At 41.2% G+C, this 18,220-nt stretch overlaps 1 protein-coding gene across 3 annotated transcripts in view; it reads right to left on the bottom strand.

Moving 5' to 3' along the window:
* The window catches only part of g3bp1 (GTPase activating protein (SH3 domain) binding protein 1), a 42,401-nt gene extending 31,120 nt beyond the window's left edge, over nucleotides 1–11,281 (bottom strand). The window contains exons 1-5 of one of the 3 annotated variants that reach the window (XM_072590463.1): nucleotides 11,263–11,281; nucleotides 8,888–9,004; nucleotides 6,760–6,841; nucleotides 4,449–4,622; nucleotides 2,791–2,881 (exon numbers count right to left, since the gene is read on the bottom strand). In XM_072590463.1, coding sequence (XP_072446564.1) covers nucleotides 2,791–2,881; nucleotides 4,449–4,622; nucleotides 6,760–6,841; nucleotides 8,888–8,982 — 442 coding nt within the window. In that variant the 5' untranslated portion in view covers nucleotides 8,983–9,004; nucleotides 11,263–11,281. The other 2 variants (XM_072590461.1, XM_072590464.1) reach the window with 2 other exon arrangements.
* Nucleotides 11,282–18,220: the final 6,939 nt, after the last annotated feature.

The raw sequence follows: 18,220 nt of genomic DNA, 5'->3' as shown, positions 1-18,220 counted from the left end.
CCTACTCTTGGGAAGTAAGGCAGGGCAGGAGACTGAGGTGTCAGTGAGGGAGCACTTTGGGGCCAGCGACCATAATTCTACTAGTTTTAAAATAGTGATGAAAAAGGATAGACCAGATCTAACAGCTATAGTTTGAAATTGAATGCTAATTTTGACAGTATTCAGCAAACTTTCAAAAGCTGATTGGGGGGCAGATGTTCACTGGTAAAAGGGACAGCTGGAAAATGGGATGCCTTCAGAAGTGAAATGAGTGTCCAGAGACAGTATGTTCCTGTTAGGGTGAAAGGATAGGCTGGTAGGTGTAGGGAATGCTAGATGACTAGAGAAATTGAGGTTTTGGTTAAGAAAAAGAAGGAAGTACAAGTCAGGTATAGACAGGAGAAATCGAGCAAATCCTCAGAAGAGTACAAAGGCAGTAGGAGTATACTTAAAAGGGAAATCAGGAGGGCAAAAAGGGGACATGAGACAGCCTTGGCAAATAGGGTTAAGCAGAATCCAAAGACTTTATAGAAATACATTACAGAAAAAAGGGAGAGAATAGGGCCGCTCAAAGATCAGCAAGCAGCCTAAGCGTGGAGCCACAGGTGAAGGGGGAAGACAATACACAAGTATTTTGTGTCAGTATTTACGGTGGAGAAAGACATGAAAGATATAGAATATGGAGAAATAGATGGTGACACTTAAAAAAATACCCATATATTACAGTAGTGGTGGTGCTGGATGTCTTGAAATGCATAAAAGTGGACAAATCCCCAGGACTTGATCAGGTGTACCCTAGAACTCTGTGGGAAGCTAGGGAAGTGATTGCTGGGCCCCTTGCTGAGATATTCGTATCATTGATGGTATCATTGATGGTCACAGGTGAGGTGTCGGAAGACTGGAGGTTGCCTAATATTAGCCAACTATTTAAGAAAGGTGGTATGGAAGACTCAGGGAAATATAAACTGGTGAGCCTGACATCAGTGGTGGGCAAGTTTTTGAAGGGAATCCTGAGGAACAGGATTTACATATATTTGGAAAGGCAAGGACTGATTAGTCAGTATGGCTTTGTACGTGGGAAATCATGTCTCACAAACTTGATTGAGTTTTTTGAAGAAGTAACAAAAGAGGGTTGAGGAGGGCAGAGCAGTTGACATGATTTATATTCACTCCAGTAAGTTATTTGACAAAGTTCCTCATGGTAGACTGGTTAGCAAGATTTAATCTCCTGGAATACAGGGAGAACTAGCCATTTATATGCAGAACTGGCTCAAAAGGTAGAAGACAGAGGGTGGTAGTGGAGAGTTGCTTTTCAGACTGGAGGCTTGTAACCAGTGGTGCATCACAAGGATCAGAGCTGGGTCCACTACTTTTCATCATTTGTATGTGAACATAGGAGGTACAGTTAGTAAGTTTGCAGATAACATCAAAATTGAAGTGGATAGCGAAGAAGGTTACCTCAGATTACAACAACATCTTAATCAGATGGGCCACTGAGCTAAAAAAATGGCAGATAAATGTGAAGTACTGCATTTTGGAAACACATATCTTAGCAGGACTTCTACACTTAATGGAAAGGTCCTCGGGGGTGTTGCTGAACAAAGAGACCTTGGAGTGCAGGTTCATAGTTCCTTGAAAGTGGAGTCGCAGGTAGATAGGATCGTCAAGAGGGGAACAACATGCCTTTAAAACACTCAGTGCCCTTTGAATTGTATCTTCAATATCGTCCACATCCTTTGGAAGGAAATTAGGGCATATGTGGTTTTTCATGTCCAACATCCTATCGCATGAGAAGTAGATTGTACACTTAAAGCTTGATTGAAAATTTAGCCATTACTTGAACACTACCAGCAGATTTTCCTTTAAAAAGATATCATATACATTGATCCAATTATACATCGCTGACTTGGAATTCCAGCTGCAAGCAGTTAGATTAGTCTATCATCAGATGCTTTTACTGAAAATGAATCTTACTGTTACAATGATATCAAGCTATATAGCCCACTAATCACGTGATTTTAAGGGCTAGGAACATTTATAATTAGTATATATTTTGGCACAGAAAGGACATTCAGAAATAATGAGTAAAATCTCCCAGCTTTACAAAAGAAAACACCTACATGTCAAGAGAAAGTTACATGCAGCATTCCATACTTGATTAGACATCAGGGTCACAGTTAGTCTAGTTATATAAATTATTAAGTATGATAACTAGCGTTCCAGAAACTGCTTCCTGGACAAAGTGTTAAAAGGAACAAAGGATGTATAGTGGTTGAAGGTTACAGAGACAGGGAGGAAACAAGACTACAGGAAGAGATAAAAACAAGATGATAATTTAACCTTTAAGCTCCAAAAGGCCACAAGCCAACCAAAGTTAGTGAGAAAAGATTTTGTTGTAAGTTTACCACCAAGTATTAGACAAGATAATTTGCACTTCACAGTCCAAGTGATAACACTGTGTATCCACTTGCACAATGAAAACATAAACCAAAAAAAGTTATAAAAAGACTTGTGATGTACCAATGGTTAGTATTAAAAACCAATTCATAAGTAGGCTTGTTAGAACAGCCTGTAGACCTGCAACTGCACTTTAAAACTTTCCCCACACAAATCTCTTTGAAAAGCCTTTCCCAAATTAATAAAATATTTTATTCATCATTCTAAATATTCAATAATTGACACCTTTGCAGATAACCAAGTTATGCATACGTTAAAGTAAATTTTAACATGGGACGAAATTCAACTTGTAAGTAAATAATATGGCTGTTGCACATTGCTAATTTGGGAGATTACAAACACACATTTTCTCACCTTCCGGAGGCTCAGTATCTGAATCCCCAAAAACTTCATCTTGATAGCGGAAAATATCATTGTGGACATAAAACTTGTTTGCAACAGAACCCTGATAGAAACACAGATAGGGCAACAATTAAAGGTACACGTCAATTCATATTTTCTGACCCCTCTATACTGTGCACTTCACTCTGTACTCAATTTTAGTATCAGAGGTTTAATATTCAGGCAGTATGTATCGTATAACTGGAAAGGCTGCAGGGGGCCTGGAAAAAAGTGAAACTAATTTAGATGGGTTTACCGTCTTTCGTTTCTAGCAATGCCCCATTTTCAAAAGATTGATTCTTAGGTGGAACAGGATTCAAAGGTACCCACCACCATCTCAAATAATGGCCAATTCCCATAGGCAAACCATAAGCACAAGTCACAGCACACTTAACTACAGAGATCCAAGAGCCAAGCTGTGATTTTCTTTTTCCCCATACATTCAGAAACTGCTGAACATGTTTCTCATATGCAGTAAACTACATGAGCCCAGTCTAAGAGTGCCATTGGTAACACAAGAAAACATGGTAACTGGACAGCACAAAAGATGCAGTGGCAAAGTAACATAACTAAATTTACCAAAAACAGTGGAATGCATTGTTCATGGTTGTATGAAATGGAAATTGTGGCTCACACATGTAGAGTTGATAACGGTATCACATAGATAGGTTTCTGCACAAGAAACACCATGATGTTGAGAATAAAATAGCAGTTAGAGTGTTGGCTAACTAACTGGGGATGTGCGACACAGTAAGTATCAAGCATATGTTTCTCGTCATGAGGGAATCTGGATTAAGTATAAAGTTTAAAAGCTCCTCCTTGTCCAAAAGATGAATGAGGAATTTTCTCCTCCAGGCATTATTAATAATAGAAGCATGATTAATGGAGTTACATTAAAGACAAGGTAGATGGACTGGCAGCCACCAAAGAGTATGAGTGACCAGCAAGCAAGAGGAGTTATGGCCATAATCAAGTTAGTTATGACATTATGGAATGATGGTACAGGGGCCAACATATTTATGTTAAAAAAAAATTGTGATACTGGAAATCAGAAACAAAAATTGCAGGTAAACTCAGCAGGCCTAAGAGAGGTCAAGTGCATGCACATGGCAATGCAACTCACTGAAGGCTGATTTCAGTACATGGCGAAAGGGCCTGAGCACCCTCACCTTTACCTCCACAGACACCAGACCTTGTCATCAATTGGACTGCTACCACAGCCAACCCACTGTTAGCCATTAATCGTCCCCATTAGCAGCTATTGATTCTCCCAGGCTGACCTTTCCCAACTATTGTTCACTTTCTCTGGGCTTCAACTCTGCTTATCGGTTACTCCTCCCCAACCCCATTTTCAGCAGTTTCCCCACTTTTTTATATCTACAATCAGTTCTAACCAATGATCACTGGACGCAAAATATTAACTCCACAGATGCTGCCCAGAGCTGGCAAATGTTTCCAGCAATTTCTACCAATACATTATGTTTAATTATTTTCCTTTTACAGAAATATGGTGAAACCCACAAAAACATAAGTAAGCAGCATCAGTAATTCACCAGAATGAAACTCTCTCTCTAATCAGAAGCATAATACTTCAAAGAGGGACCAAGGCTTAGGATACTAAATTTTCTTACCTCTGGAGCTAGAACAAATGTTTGCATGAAGCGTCTCATTGGCTGTCTATTGTTTGACAGCTCACCCATGACCTGTACTACCACCCCGTCATTCAATGTAGCATGAGCATCCACATGCTTGATCTTTGTGTGGCAATCACGGAACTGAAGTGACATAACTTTCTTGTGGATTTCCTAAAGAAAATATAATATGAAAGGTTTGGTTTAAATTTTAAGATCCTAAAATTTTAAAATCTAGCACAATTTGAAAAAACATTGTTGTTGCTTCAAAGATCAATCAGATGGACACAATGAAAAGAATCCTGACATTTATGTTTGACTCATGAAAAGTGTACATCTTGCAGATTTCTTCTCAAGACATTATCCTTCATGTTGTAAGTTACACATCAAGACATTCAGACAATAAGAATTTCCTCTCAAAATAGAACATATGGCAAGGGCCAGCCACAACTATAGTCTGTTTCTTCTTTATTGATGCTGAATGACAAGCTCCATTGTCAGTATTTTGCACTGGATTAGCAACATAATAATTATTTTGCTTTTTACTTGTTAGGTACTGGGTACATGCTACAAATTCAGCTAGGCAATAGAGTCAGAGATGTACATCATGGAAACTGACCTTTTGGTCCAACGCATCCATCACAAATTAATCTAGCCCCACATCCCTGTAAACTCTTCCTATTCATGTACCCATCCAGATGCCTTTACTATTGACTTTACTCATGCCCCTGAATTTTATAAACTTTGATACGGTAACCTCTCAGCTTCCAATGCTCCAGGAAAAGCCACCTCAGCCTATTCAGCCTCTCTATAGTGCATAACCCTCCAATCCAGGCAACATCCTTGTAAATCTTTTCTGAACCCTTTCAAGTTTCACAACATCTTTCAAGTAGGAGGGAAACCAGAACTAAATGCTGTATTCCAAAAGCGGCCTAACCAATGTCCTGTACAGTCGCAACATGATATCCCAAATCCTATGCTCAGTGCAATGACCAATAACGGTAAGCCAACCAAACACCTTCTTTACTACCCTGTGCCGCTGCGATACCACTTTCAAGGAGCTACGAACCTGCACTCCAAGGTCGCTTTGTTCAACAACATTGCCCAGGACCTTACCATTAAGGTGTATAAGCCCAGCATCGATTTGCCCTACCATAACTTAGCACCTGACATTTATCAAGATTAAATGCCATTGCTACTCCTCAGCCCATTGGCCCATCTGATCAAGATCACATTGGAATCTGAGGTAACCTTCACTCACTATGCCACCAATTTTGGTGTCATCTGCAAACTTACGAACAATACCTCCTATATTCACATCCAAATCATTTATATAAATGACAAAAAGCAGTGAACCGAGCAGCAATCCTTGTGGCACACTGCAGGTCACAGACTTCCAGTCTGAAAAGCAATCCTCCACCGCCACCACCCTCTGTCTCCCACCTTAGCTCTGATGTTACTGAACGGCAGAGCAGGCTCAAACGGCCTTCTTTTTCTCATTTCACATTCTGGGAATGAACAATCATACAACTTCAGTGAATATAGTATGTGGATACAGTCAACAACATAACTCATTAATTGTGCCCAATTTTGTCTTTACAAAACGTCTACTCAAAATACTTTCCAACAGCTTGTAAATTGCAAGGAGAAGTCATTACTAAATTTCAGCTTCATACTTCAGGTATTATTCAAGTACAGGTGCAGAAGCTGAGTTCAATCTACGCTTTAACTTGGGACGCTGAAGAAGACTGAGTTCTAACTGCATAAAGATACAGATTTAGAAATGACCCTGACATTAACATAGCCTATTCAGTCTTAAGCAGATCAAGGAATACTGTTAAAGAAAAATAAGTTGGAAAATTTGATGAGCAAATCATATCAATTGTCAAATTAAAATCAGCTCTGAAATAAGAATGACTCGCTCAAAATACCTTATTGCTAACTAGGGAGATGTGTAAATACCAAATGGAATTGCAAGACAATTCCAAAAAGCTGACTCTAGCAGTAGGATTATCAGGTAATGAAATATCGAACCCTCAGCTATATAAGTAATCCAGTAACAGAATCTTAAAGCTGAACAGACTGCCAAGGCATTTACAGCACTGAATCCAAACTGCCACAATGAGAAGAGTCTTGTTTCACGTAGCAGGGTTCAAATTGCAACCTCCCCTTGAATAGTAACCAAATGCTGAGCACACTGACTTAATCCAGAACTACAGCAAGCAGCTGCAAATCTCACACATAGTTGGACTCACTGGATGCTTTTGTGAGCAAGTTTATACATTTGTATGTGCATAAGAAAGACCATTACCGCTTGTCCATATACTGCTTCTGCTGGATCTCCATTTGAAGTCAAACCACCGTGAACATATGAAGAATTTTTTCCATAAAACCTACAATACAAGATTTCCGTTTTAGTGGAACATCCTTTTTTTTTGTAAATGAGAGACAAAATGCACAAGACCATGAACAGATAAGTCTTCCTGCTAAGACAGAGTATAAATTGCAACACAGTGCTATAGAACTGTCAAATACAAGAAATGCACCTCAATTACACTAAATCAAATTCCTGAAATTTACTTCTTTACTGTACTGACAGAGCACCCACACTCCAAGAACTGCAACAGTTCAAAATATTCAGCTCACCACCTTCTAAAAAGGTAACTGCGATGAAAAATAGATGCCAGCCAAGCTAGTGGCATCCACATCCCATGGAATAATACACAATTTTGGATTCTGATTTTTCAAATTTTAAATTTACTTAAGGAATCACAAAGGTCAGAAGAACATCAGTTCTGCCCAATCAGTAACTATCCCAGAAGCTTAGAAAACACTCAAAACTATCTATTGAATGGAAGCTGAAATGCATAAAGATGAAACTCTTACACTCTTTAGTGATAAAGTTTTCAAAACATTATGAACAAACACAGAAAAACTCAAACATGACAAATTTCAAATACAATCAAAAGGGTAAATTTAATCACAGCCCAAATGAAGATGAACAGACCTGTTAGTTTATGCTCTGCATAAAGAGCAGTAGAAGCAATTTGAATAATAACTGTCTTAAGAGAAGTGGACTTAACGAAAAGGAAAAATAATTTAGGGCTATTGGAAAGATCAATACACTGACTGGATAGCTCCAATTCAAAGCGTTGGCAGAGTCACTTTGGACTGAATGATCATAGAATTCTAAACAGAAAGCAGCCAATCATCTGACTCCATATGGTAGCATCAGTATTTTTGCTCACCAGTAATCCTCATCAAAAAATGTGCAGCACTGCCTACAGGTATGCTGTGACGTGAAAGTGAGCAGCACGTTTTAGACCTAATACAGATTGCCAAAGTTCTGATGAGGTAGCAACAGCAACTCTTAAAGAAATGTTTAGCAGTGTTTCAGTTTTATTACAGAACCATAGAAACCAATAGGATAAACAGATAAAGTCTTTTCTCCAGGGCATAGGTTTAGGGTGAGAGGGAAAGATTTAAATGGGACTTAAGTGGCAACTTTATCACAGAGGATGTTTAGTGTATGGAATGAGCTGCCAAACGAAGTGGCGGAGGTTAGTATAATTACAACAGTTAAAAGGCTTCTGGGTGGTACATGAATAGGAAGGGTTGAGGGGGATGTGGGCCAAATGCTGACAAATGGGACTAGATTAATTTAGGATATCTGGTCAACATGGATGAGTTGGACCAAAGGGTCTGTTTCCGTGCTGTACACCTCTATGACTAAGTCACCAAAAACACAGACAATGAAAATAAGACCATTCTCAAACAGTACTGGAAAGAGTATATAAAGAAGCATCATTACTGGTTCAAATGACAGATGGATTAGCCTATTTCCTTACAAGTCTAAACGTAAATATTTTCTTTAAGGGGCAATACTTCCATTAGAAGTTAGTCTGCAAATGCACTAAGCTGATGCTTACAAGAAAACATTAGATAAGTGAGTATACCACATTGAAAATTTGCAACAATAATGGTTATACGCTAGACTACCAGTTAGAAAAACCTGATGAAAGGTAATAGATAGTGACAAACATTTTATAACTTTTAAGTCTTTTGTGCTTCATAAAATATCACTTCTTTAGTTTGTTGCCTTCTAAGCTAGTACTTTTTATCAAGTTTAATTCTGTACAGACCTGACAGATGAGTAAGGCAATAGCCAACAACCTAGAGGGAGCTTCAGATGAAAGAAGCTTGAACAAAATGAACAAGTATCGTTCTAGTAACTGATACACTTTGGGGTTGGAGAAAATAGATTATATAAAACGTTGAATTTAATCTGAAAATGGTCGCTCACTTCCACATTTTTGTTTAAACCTCTTGCCATAACTTCCAAACCAAATTGACAAAGCAATCTTTAGTTGATCCAATCACAGACAGGCTCTTGTCTTCAATCACATTAAACAAATGGTTACATGAAAAAAAAATCTTACCTATGTAAATAGTCAGGGGCCTGGTTCAACAGTGTGTAATACTGCCTCACAAATTCCCGCCCTACAAGCAGGGGACTTGGCTTCTCCATCACCATCTCTTTGGTCAACTGAGAATTGCTATACAAGGAAAACACAAAACAGGGCTACCTTATTACAATTATACAAGCCAACCAACCCAACTAATAAGAGTTCAAATTGATCAAGCCAAAACCATAGAAATACAATTAAAGTTCTGAAGTAAGAATTCAAAGATTTAACTCAACAATCATAAGGATTGTAAAACTTGATATAGTGGAGTTTTATTTGGGCTCTGATAGTCAAGTGCAGAATGAAACTTTGTTCACTTTATGTAAGGTTGAATTGTGGAGTATAGGATATAGAACAGAATCCCTACAGTGTGGAAACAGGCCATTGGCCCAGTAAGTCCATACCAACCCTCCAAAGTGTCCCACCCAGACCCCATTATCCTACTACTCTACATCGTCTCCTGCCTAATGCACCTAACCTACACATGCCTGAACACTATGGGTTATTTTAACATGGCCAATTCACCAAACCTGCACAACTTTGGACTGTGGGGAAAAAACCCACGCAAGTCATAGGGAGAACATGCAAACTCCAGACAGTAGCCCAAGGCTGGAATCGAACCCAGGTCCTTGGCACTGTGAGGCAGCAGTGCTCACTATTGTGCTGCCCAATATACCCTGAGCACCCCTTACCCCTTTGCTTAGAGAATCATTACTTACGGAAATATTAAAAAGTCAAATTGACATTGCCAGATTACCAAAAAACATTATAACGCTCCAATATGTCCATCCAATTTTGAGAAATGATTGCAGTTATGTGGTCCTGACAGAAAAAAAACAAGACCAGAGTGCAAAACATTGCAGCACTCTGGTTTCCTTTTGTTTTCCCCCTATTCTGCAGATTTATCACTGACAAAATTAGAGTGGTGCTGGAAAAGCACAGCAGGTCAGGCAGCATTCGAGCAGCAGGAAAATCAGCAAAAGCCCTTTATCAGCACCACTCTAATCTTCAGCATCTGCAGACCTCACCTTCGCCCAGATTTATCAGAGACAGGAATAGGTCTTCTCAGTCTCTACTTTCATCCCAGACAATTCTGCAAATATTAAAGGGATTGCTGACATGGTATTTTCAACGTTTTGCTTACAATTACAACCAGCAAACGTTGTAACTTTCTGGTTCACGCAGAATTAAAAGTAATTTACAAAGGAATACAGTGAGGGGCCGTCCGCTTGAACCTGTCAACCAAAGAAATGCAAAACCTCAAGGAGATCTGGCCATTTTGCGTAACAATGGCGAGACATTTTCCTGAAAGACAAACGCTGAACGGCAGGAAGAAAGGCATCGTTCTCCCTTTCCAAATGATCCACTGTTTCCGTAGGATTCGCTCGTATGTTTAAGGGCAAGGCACCACTACTCGGGAAATAATCTCAAGTGACAGGAGAGAAGAGACACGAGTGTCCTCAAAAGAAAAAGTGGGGTGGGGTGGGGTGTGGGGGAAGAGAGAAGAGACGACCCAGACAACACCCCAGCCCCTGAACACACACTTCCCGCCCTGTCACATGTGGATAAAGTGATCGGATGGCACAGGGCAGGTAGAGAGGCCGAGCCGAGCTCCATAACACGTGGAGCTGTAGGGGACAAGGAAGGAAAGGTCTCAGGGTGGGAGGCATTAAAGACGCGGGAATATCGGGTGCATTCCACGTACAAAAGGTAGGGGTGGGTTATTTGATTTAAAAAAAAACACACAGACCGCCTCGTCGACCGGAGGGGTCCGGTCCCTCTCAGCTCTGCCTCCCCTTACGCCATTACCCAGACGGGAACAAAGGCCGGACCACCCCCCCACCTCATACCGTCTGTCCTCCCCACCCCCAACACTAGAGGCCTGGACCTCCGCGTCCAGACAAACTACCGCTCACCCACCCCCCCACACCTAGTCGGCCGGGGGGAAAGAGGGGAGAATCACCGGGCTTCCCTCACACGCCAACCTCTCTCGTGTCGCCGCCGCGGCCTGTGTTTAAAATGGCGGCGGTGCCGCGCGGCCCGGACTAGCCTGGCCTTCCCTCACTATCTTTTCTCTCTCTCTCTCTCTCTCTTCCCCTCACCCCAGGCCCCGCCGCCGCCGCCGGCGGCTTCCCCCGAGCCGCTCAGTTCACTCACCGCAGGAATCCGGGAGTGAGAAGAGTTTCGAGCAAGAACAAGAAGGCTAACAACCTCCCCAGGCCGCGCAACTGATTTTTTTTTTCACTCCCGGGGTTATGGGGTGGGAGGGTTTGGAATATTTTGGGTGGGAAAATTAAAGAAAAATACCCGCACCGCCGAGGAGAGCGCCGGCCGAAACACGCACCAACCTGCTGGGCAGAGAAAGAAGGCCTGATTGACAGCTCCGACCGTCAATGGCATGGGGGAATCAACCCCGCGAGCCAATAGGGGGTGGGGGGGCGCACGAGGGCGGGGCTTGACCTGCCAGCAAGTTCGGTGGATCGGCAACGGCTGCAGGAGCCGCGGGGAGACCCCGTAGAGGGGGCGGTGTAATGTGCGGTAGGAACCAATCGTATAAGGAGGTAGCCTTGACTGACAGCTCGACGGGCGGGCTCTGTCTGAGAAGGCGGTCGCCATGACAGGACTAGGAGGAGGAAGGGCCAGGATGGGATTAAAGACAGGGAGAGTTTGGAGCCCCATATAAATCATGCATTTTTTTCACAGTGGGCGGTGAAATTTTGAATTCTGAAATTGTGTTCTCACCTTTCACATAACATACGTTTTGAAATATATTCAAAGTAATAATTGCACTTCAAAGGTTAAATATTTTTAAGAATCAATATTATTCGACGTAGAAAGATCCGTGAAGAGTTTTAAAGTGACTATCGTAAAAAAAAAGTAGGCGTCAAACTCTCCCCACAAAGAAGCCTGCCACTTGTTTTATATTTTTTTTCAGCTGAGATGATTCGTTATGTCACAAATGTGGTTCATCAGACAAGCACAGCGTCACTGATTAATCATTTTACATATACTCTCAATATTGAACGATTTGACATTGCTGTGTGTGGAGAGTCAAAGTATTTACTACGATCTCTTCGCCCGGGCTAGAAGAGCAATTCATTCTATAAGGTAATGCATCATTGAAGTGAGTTTGTTGCCTAGTGTATCCTAACATACTGTCTCTGCCAGTTTATGGTGGGCTCTATGCTTTAATTTTGTTTTGGTCTTGCTACATTTGCTACTGTTTCCTTCCAGTGCTGGTTTTCAGTCCACTGTGTGCTCTACTCATGTTCGTTTTTTTAATAAAGGCCATTCAACGATTCTAGCATGCTCTCCCATTCATTATGATCATGACTGATTTACTACCTCAAATCAATCTTTGCCCACTCGCTCCATATTCTTTATCTATATTTGTATCCAGAAATCTAGTCAGCTCTTTTGTTTAAATATGATGAACTGCAAAGCACTCACAATCCTGTGGGATAGAAAATTCATTTGTTCAATTTGAAAATTATGTGCAACATTCTCATATCATCCACCCTATCAGATCTCAAGAATTCTACATTGTTTGGTGAAATCCCCTTTCAACCTTCTTGTTTCTGTGGAAAAAGACCAAATCCATCCAACCTTTCAACATATGCAGGGAGTGATCTGGATGTCATGGTCATATCGACTGGAAAAATGCTTTGGGTTGGAATCCCATCACAGTCAATGGTGAAATTTGAATTCTATAAAAATTTGGAATTAGATGTTGGCTAATGATAATTGTGCTATGATTGTCATAAAACATAGAGTTGTTTAAGTCTACATGTGACTTCAGAACCACAGGAATGTGGATTGACTGTTAAATGTCCTCTGAAATGGCTTACCAATCAACTAGAGAATTTGAAATGACATTAACACAAACATTGCATGAAAAATAAAAATATTCCATCACCTTTTTTCAGCTTTTTCTGTTCAAAAGTATGGGCAGCACAGTGGTTAGCACTGTTGCCTCACAGCACCAGAGACCTGGGTTCAATTCCCATCACTGTCTGTGTGGAGTTTGCACATTCTCCCAGTGTCTGCGTGGGTTTCCTCTGGGTGCTCCGGTTTCCTCCCACAGTCCAAAGATTTGCAGGTTAAGTGAATTGGCCATGCTAAATTGCCCATAGTGTTAGGTGAAGGGGTAAATGTAGAAGAATGGGTCTGGATTGGTTGCTCTTCAGACGGTCGGTGTGGACTTGTTGGGCCGAAGGACCTATTTCCACACTGTAAGTAATCTAATCTAAACAATCTTTCCATTTGGCTGACATTCTCCAGTATTACCAAAAATCTCCTCTGTACTCTCTCTATTTATCTAGATCACATCCTTCTGTATGCAGTAACCAAAACTGCACTAGTAGAATTCGCAAATGATTACAACACAGAAGAAAACCATTATGCACTTTAAGTCCATTTCAGTTCTCTGCAAGAGCAACTCAGCCACTCCCACTCCTCCACCCACTTCCTGTTACGTTGCACTTTTTACTCTTACCTTTTGTAACTCACATTGAATCCATTTCCACCACATGCTCCTAAGATGCATTGCAGAGGTTAACCATGTGCTGCATTTAAAATTAAACTTATGTCGCATTTGGTTCTTTTGCCATTCACTATAGATTTACGTACTATGGTTCTCAATCTTCACTATCCATTCTGTCCAGACCTCTGATGATTTTGAACAGCTATGAACCTTGTTTATTGAAGAAGAACTTCTCCATTCCATCCAAGTAACTGAAGTCACCTCATCCCTGGAACTATCTCATAATTTTCTTTCTACACCCTCTTTTATATTTCTAAGCTTCCTTCACCTTCATATGGCCTACCTCTGAATCATTTACCTTTCTTGATTTCTCTATCACTATTTTGGGAGAATAAGTTGTCAAATGGACTTCCGTAAAGCGTTTGACAAAGTTCCCCATGGGAGACTGGTTAACAAGATTAGATCTCATGGAATACAGGGAGTACTAGCCATTTGGATACAGAACTGGCTCAAAAGTAGAAGACAGAGGGTGGTGATGGAGGGTTGTTTTTCAGACTAGAGGTCTGTGACCAGTGGAGTGCCACAAGGATTGGTGCTGGGTCCACTACTTTTCGTCATTTATACAAATGATTGGATGTGAGCATAAGAGGCATAGTTAGTAAGTTTGCAGATGACACCAAAATTGGAGGTGTAGTGGACAGCAAAGAGGGTTACCTCATTACAACTGGATCTTGATGAGATGGGCCAGTGGGCTGAGAAATGGCAAATGGAGTTTAATTTAGATAAATGCGAGCTGCTGCATTTTGGGAAAGCAAATTTTAGCAGGACTTATACACTTAATAGTAAGGTCCGAGGGAGTATTACAAAGAAATCTTGGAGAGCAGGTTCACAGCTCCTTGCAAATAGAGTCGCAGGTAGATAGGACAGTGAAGAAGGTGTTTGGTATGTTTTCCTTTATTGGTCAGAGTATTGAGTACAGGAGTTGGGAAGTCATATTGTAGCTGTACAGGACATTGGTTAGGCCACTTTTGGAATATTGCATGCAGGTCTGGTCCCCTTCCTATCGGAAGGATGTTGTGAAACTTGAAAGGGTTCAGAAAATATTTACAAGGATGTTGCCAGGGTTGGAGGATTTGAGCTATAGGGAGGGTCAGAGGCTGAGAGGAGAGGTTTATGAAATCATGAGGGACATGAATAGGATAAATAAACAAAGTCTTTTCCCTGGGATGGGGGTGTCCGGAACTAGAGAGTATAGTTTTAGAGTGAGAGGGGAAAGATATAAAAGGCACCTAAGGAGCAACATTTTCACGCAGAGGGTGGTACGTGTATGGAATGAGCTGCCAGAGAAAGTGGTAGAGGCTAGTACAATTGCAACATTTAAAAGGCATTGTGATGGATATATGAACAGGAAGGGTTTGGAGGGATATGGGCCAGGTGCTGGCCGGAGGGACTAGATTGGGTTGGGATATCTGGTCAGCATGGATGATTTGGACCGAAGGCTCTGTTTCTGTGTTGTACATCTCTATGACTATGACTTTAAAATCCTTAGAAGACGACTTGGTCCAACTGCCTTCCTATAATGCAGTGCCCAGAATTGGACATAATAGTTGAGGCTGAGCTAATTTTCTTCTGAAAGATTCATCACAACCTCCTTCCTTTTGAATGGATGTGGAGAAGATGTTTCCACTTGTAGAAGAGCCGAAGAGACTAGCACAGACTCAGAGTGAAGGGATGACCTTTTAGAACTGAGATGAGGAGGAATTTCTTCAGCCAGCGGACAGTTAATCGATGAAACCCATTGTCACAGAGGGCTGTCGTAGCCAGTGTATTTAAGACAGAGATCAATAGATTCTTTCTTGATGGGCCCATTGATTGATATGGGAATCAAGGGTTACAGGGAGAAGGCAGATGAATGGAGTTGAGAAACATATCAGCCATAGTCAAAATGGAGCAGACACAATGGGCCCATTGGCCTAATTATGCCATAATCTCTTATGGTCTTATGATTTATTTGCCTTATTAAGAACAGCAATATTTTCAAAATACTTTAGCTGTGGCCTAACTTGTGTTTCATAAAGTTGAACAATCAATGCTCTCATGATAGTCAACTTATCACCAATATGCTAAGTGCTGGCTCGTGGGACTAGATTGGGTTGGGATATCTGGTCGGCATGGACGAGTTGGACCGAAGGATCTATTTCCTTGCTGTACATCTCTATGACTCTATAACAATTTTTTTAAGAAAGCAGGTGTGCAGTAAAATTTCAATCCATAAAGGGCAAAAGAGAGGCAAAAGTGGATGTTTGGGCGCTGGAAAATGATGCTGGAGAGATAGTAGTGGGGAACAAGGAAATGGTTGAGGAACTGAATAATTACTTCACATCAGTCTTCACAGTGGAAGACACGAGTAATATTCCAAAAAATCAAGAGAGTGAGGGAGTATAGTTGAGTTTTGTGGCCATCACCAAGGAGAAGGTGCTAGAAAAAATGAATGGCTTGAAGGTGGATAAATAACTGGACTAGATGGACTACACCCCAGAGTTCTAAGGGAGATAGCTGAAGAGAGGAGGCGTTAGTGGTGATCTTTCAGGAATCCTTAGTCCCCGAGGGCTGGAAAGTCCCTAACATGACACCCCTATTTAAAAAGGGAGTAAGGCAAAAGACAAAAATTGCAGACCAATTAGCCTAACCCTTGTCATGAGCAAGATCCTGGAATCCATTATGAAGGATGAGATTTCCGAATACTTTGACGTGTACGGTAAAATAGGGCAAAGTCAGCATGGCTTCATTAAAGAGAGGTCATTTCTGACAAATCTGCTAGAATTATTAAGGAGGTAACGAGCAGATTAGACCAAAGAGAGCTAATGGAAGTTATCTACCTGGACTGAGTAAGATAAGGGCCCATGGTGTCAGAGACATGATGCTAGCATGGATAGAAGCTTGGCTGTCTGGCAGAAAGCAGAGAGTGGAGATAAAAAGGTCCTTCTCAGAAAGGCAGCCAGTGACAAGTGGTGTTCTGCATGGCTCAGTGTTGGGACCACAGCTTTTCACTTTATACATTAACGATCTAGATGAAGGAATTGAGGGCATTCTGGCTGCATTTGCGAATGATACAAAGATAGGAAGACGGACAGGTAGCATTGAGGAAGCGAGGAGGCTGCAGGAGGATTTGGACAGGTTAGGGGAGAGTGGGCAAAGATGTGGCAGATCGAGTACAATGTGGAAAGTGTGAGGTTATACACTTTGGAACGAAGGATAGAGGAATAGACTATCTTCTAAATGGGGAGAAAATTCAAAAGTCTGAAGTGTAAAGAGACTTGAGAGTTCTAGTCCAGAATTCCTTCAAGGTAAACTTGGGAGGTTGAGTCACGAGTTAGAAAGGCAAATGCAATGATGAGAGGACTTGAATATAAAAGCAAAGATGTACTTCTGAGGCTCTATAAAGCATTGGTCAGACAAATTTGAAGTATTGTGGAGAGTTTTGAGCCCCATATCTCAGGAAGAATGTATTGGCCCTGGAACGTCTTCAGAGGAGGTTCATGAGAATGATCCCAGGAATGAAAAGTTTGATGGGTTTGGACAAGGTGAAACGTGGTGATTTTAATTTTGCTGAAGCATAATGCTGCTCCAGGAGATTTTGCCATGGTTAATGGAAGTCCATTTGGTTCTGGAGAGAAACCTACTTTCCCAGGGTTTTCCAGGGTTCGAGAAGCTGACCAGAGGAACGGGAAATTTTAAGCAGTCATTCAGGATGGAATTTAAGCTTGTCATCTTTCCATCCGAATAAATGTTCAATTACTGCAGCTGGCTTATCAATTTCACCGCGCAATCCTTGGCAGAAAGTGTTTGTTACGATACAGCTTTTCTCAAGATTTCAAATTGGGAAGACCCCTTGGGTGTGTTTGACAGTGTAGTATATTGGAAGATGAAGACAGGAGGAGGTGAAAGGACAGCATTGAATCTTAGATTCTTCATTGACAGGCACTCAGATAAGCAAAGTGAATCACTGACTAAACAATCCCTTCAGAATGCTATGCAAGTGTGTGTGCATGGACTCTATCGAGGGTCTCTTTCAAACATGACATTCCTGATGAATAATTTATGCTCAAAATGTCAGCTCTCCACTCCTCAGATGCTGCTGACCGACTATGCTTTTCCAGCGCCACACTTTTTGATTCTGACCTCCAGCATCTGCAATCCTCACTTTCTCCCGGGCATGTGTATTGTGTGCTTGATGGAGGCAACATGCTGGAGACAACAGAAATGTCAAGGGATGATCTGATTGAATATGAATGTTGTTAATATTGCAGGTTTGAAGAAAAGAACCTTATTTTAATTCTCAGAAAGAAGGGATGGGTGAGAATGCAAAAGTGGGATTGTGGAATGGTCTCAATTGCAGGCCTCTTTCAAACATGGTGGAAGGGAATCCTTGTTAGATGAGAAATGAAGCCATATCAACAGACTTCGACATATTTTGGTATCATCAGAACATATGTAATGGTATCAGAAAAATGGAAGAAATCGAAGAGAGTTTTTAAAGGAATTTGGGTGGATTGTTGAAAGGAAATGTAATCAAGGGAGTTATTGAAGCTATCAAAAAAGACCAGAGAACTGTGAATGCTAGAAATCGGAAATAAAAACATAAATTGCAGGGGAAAAACTCAGCAGGTCTGGTAGCATCGGTGGAAAGAAAGCAGAGTTATTGTTTTGGGTCCAGTGACCCTTCTTCCAAAGATGTGCAGGTTTGGTAGATTGGCCATGCTAAACTACCCATAGTGTCTAGTGGATGTGCACGCTAGGGAAATGCAGGGTTATAGGGATAG

This window comes from Chiloscyllium punctatum, chromosome 20, assembly GCF_047496795.1.
Source record: "Chiloscyllium punctatum isolate Juve2018m chromosome 20, sChiPun1.3, whole genome shotgun sequence".
NCBI classification, from domain to species: Eukaryota; Metazoa; Chordata; class Chondrichthyes; order Orectolobiformes; family Hemiscylliidae; genus Chiloscyllium; species Chiloscyllium punctatum.
This window is presented reverse-complemented; position numbering and strand designations above follow the sequence as displayed.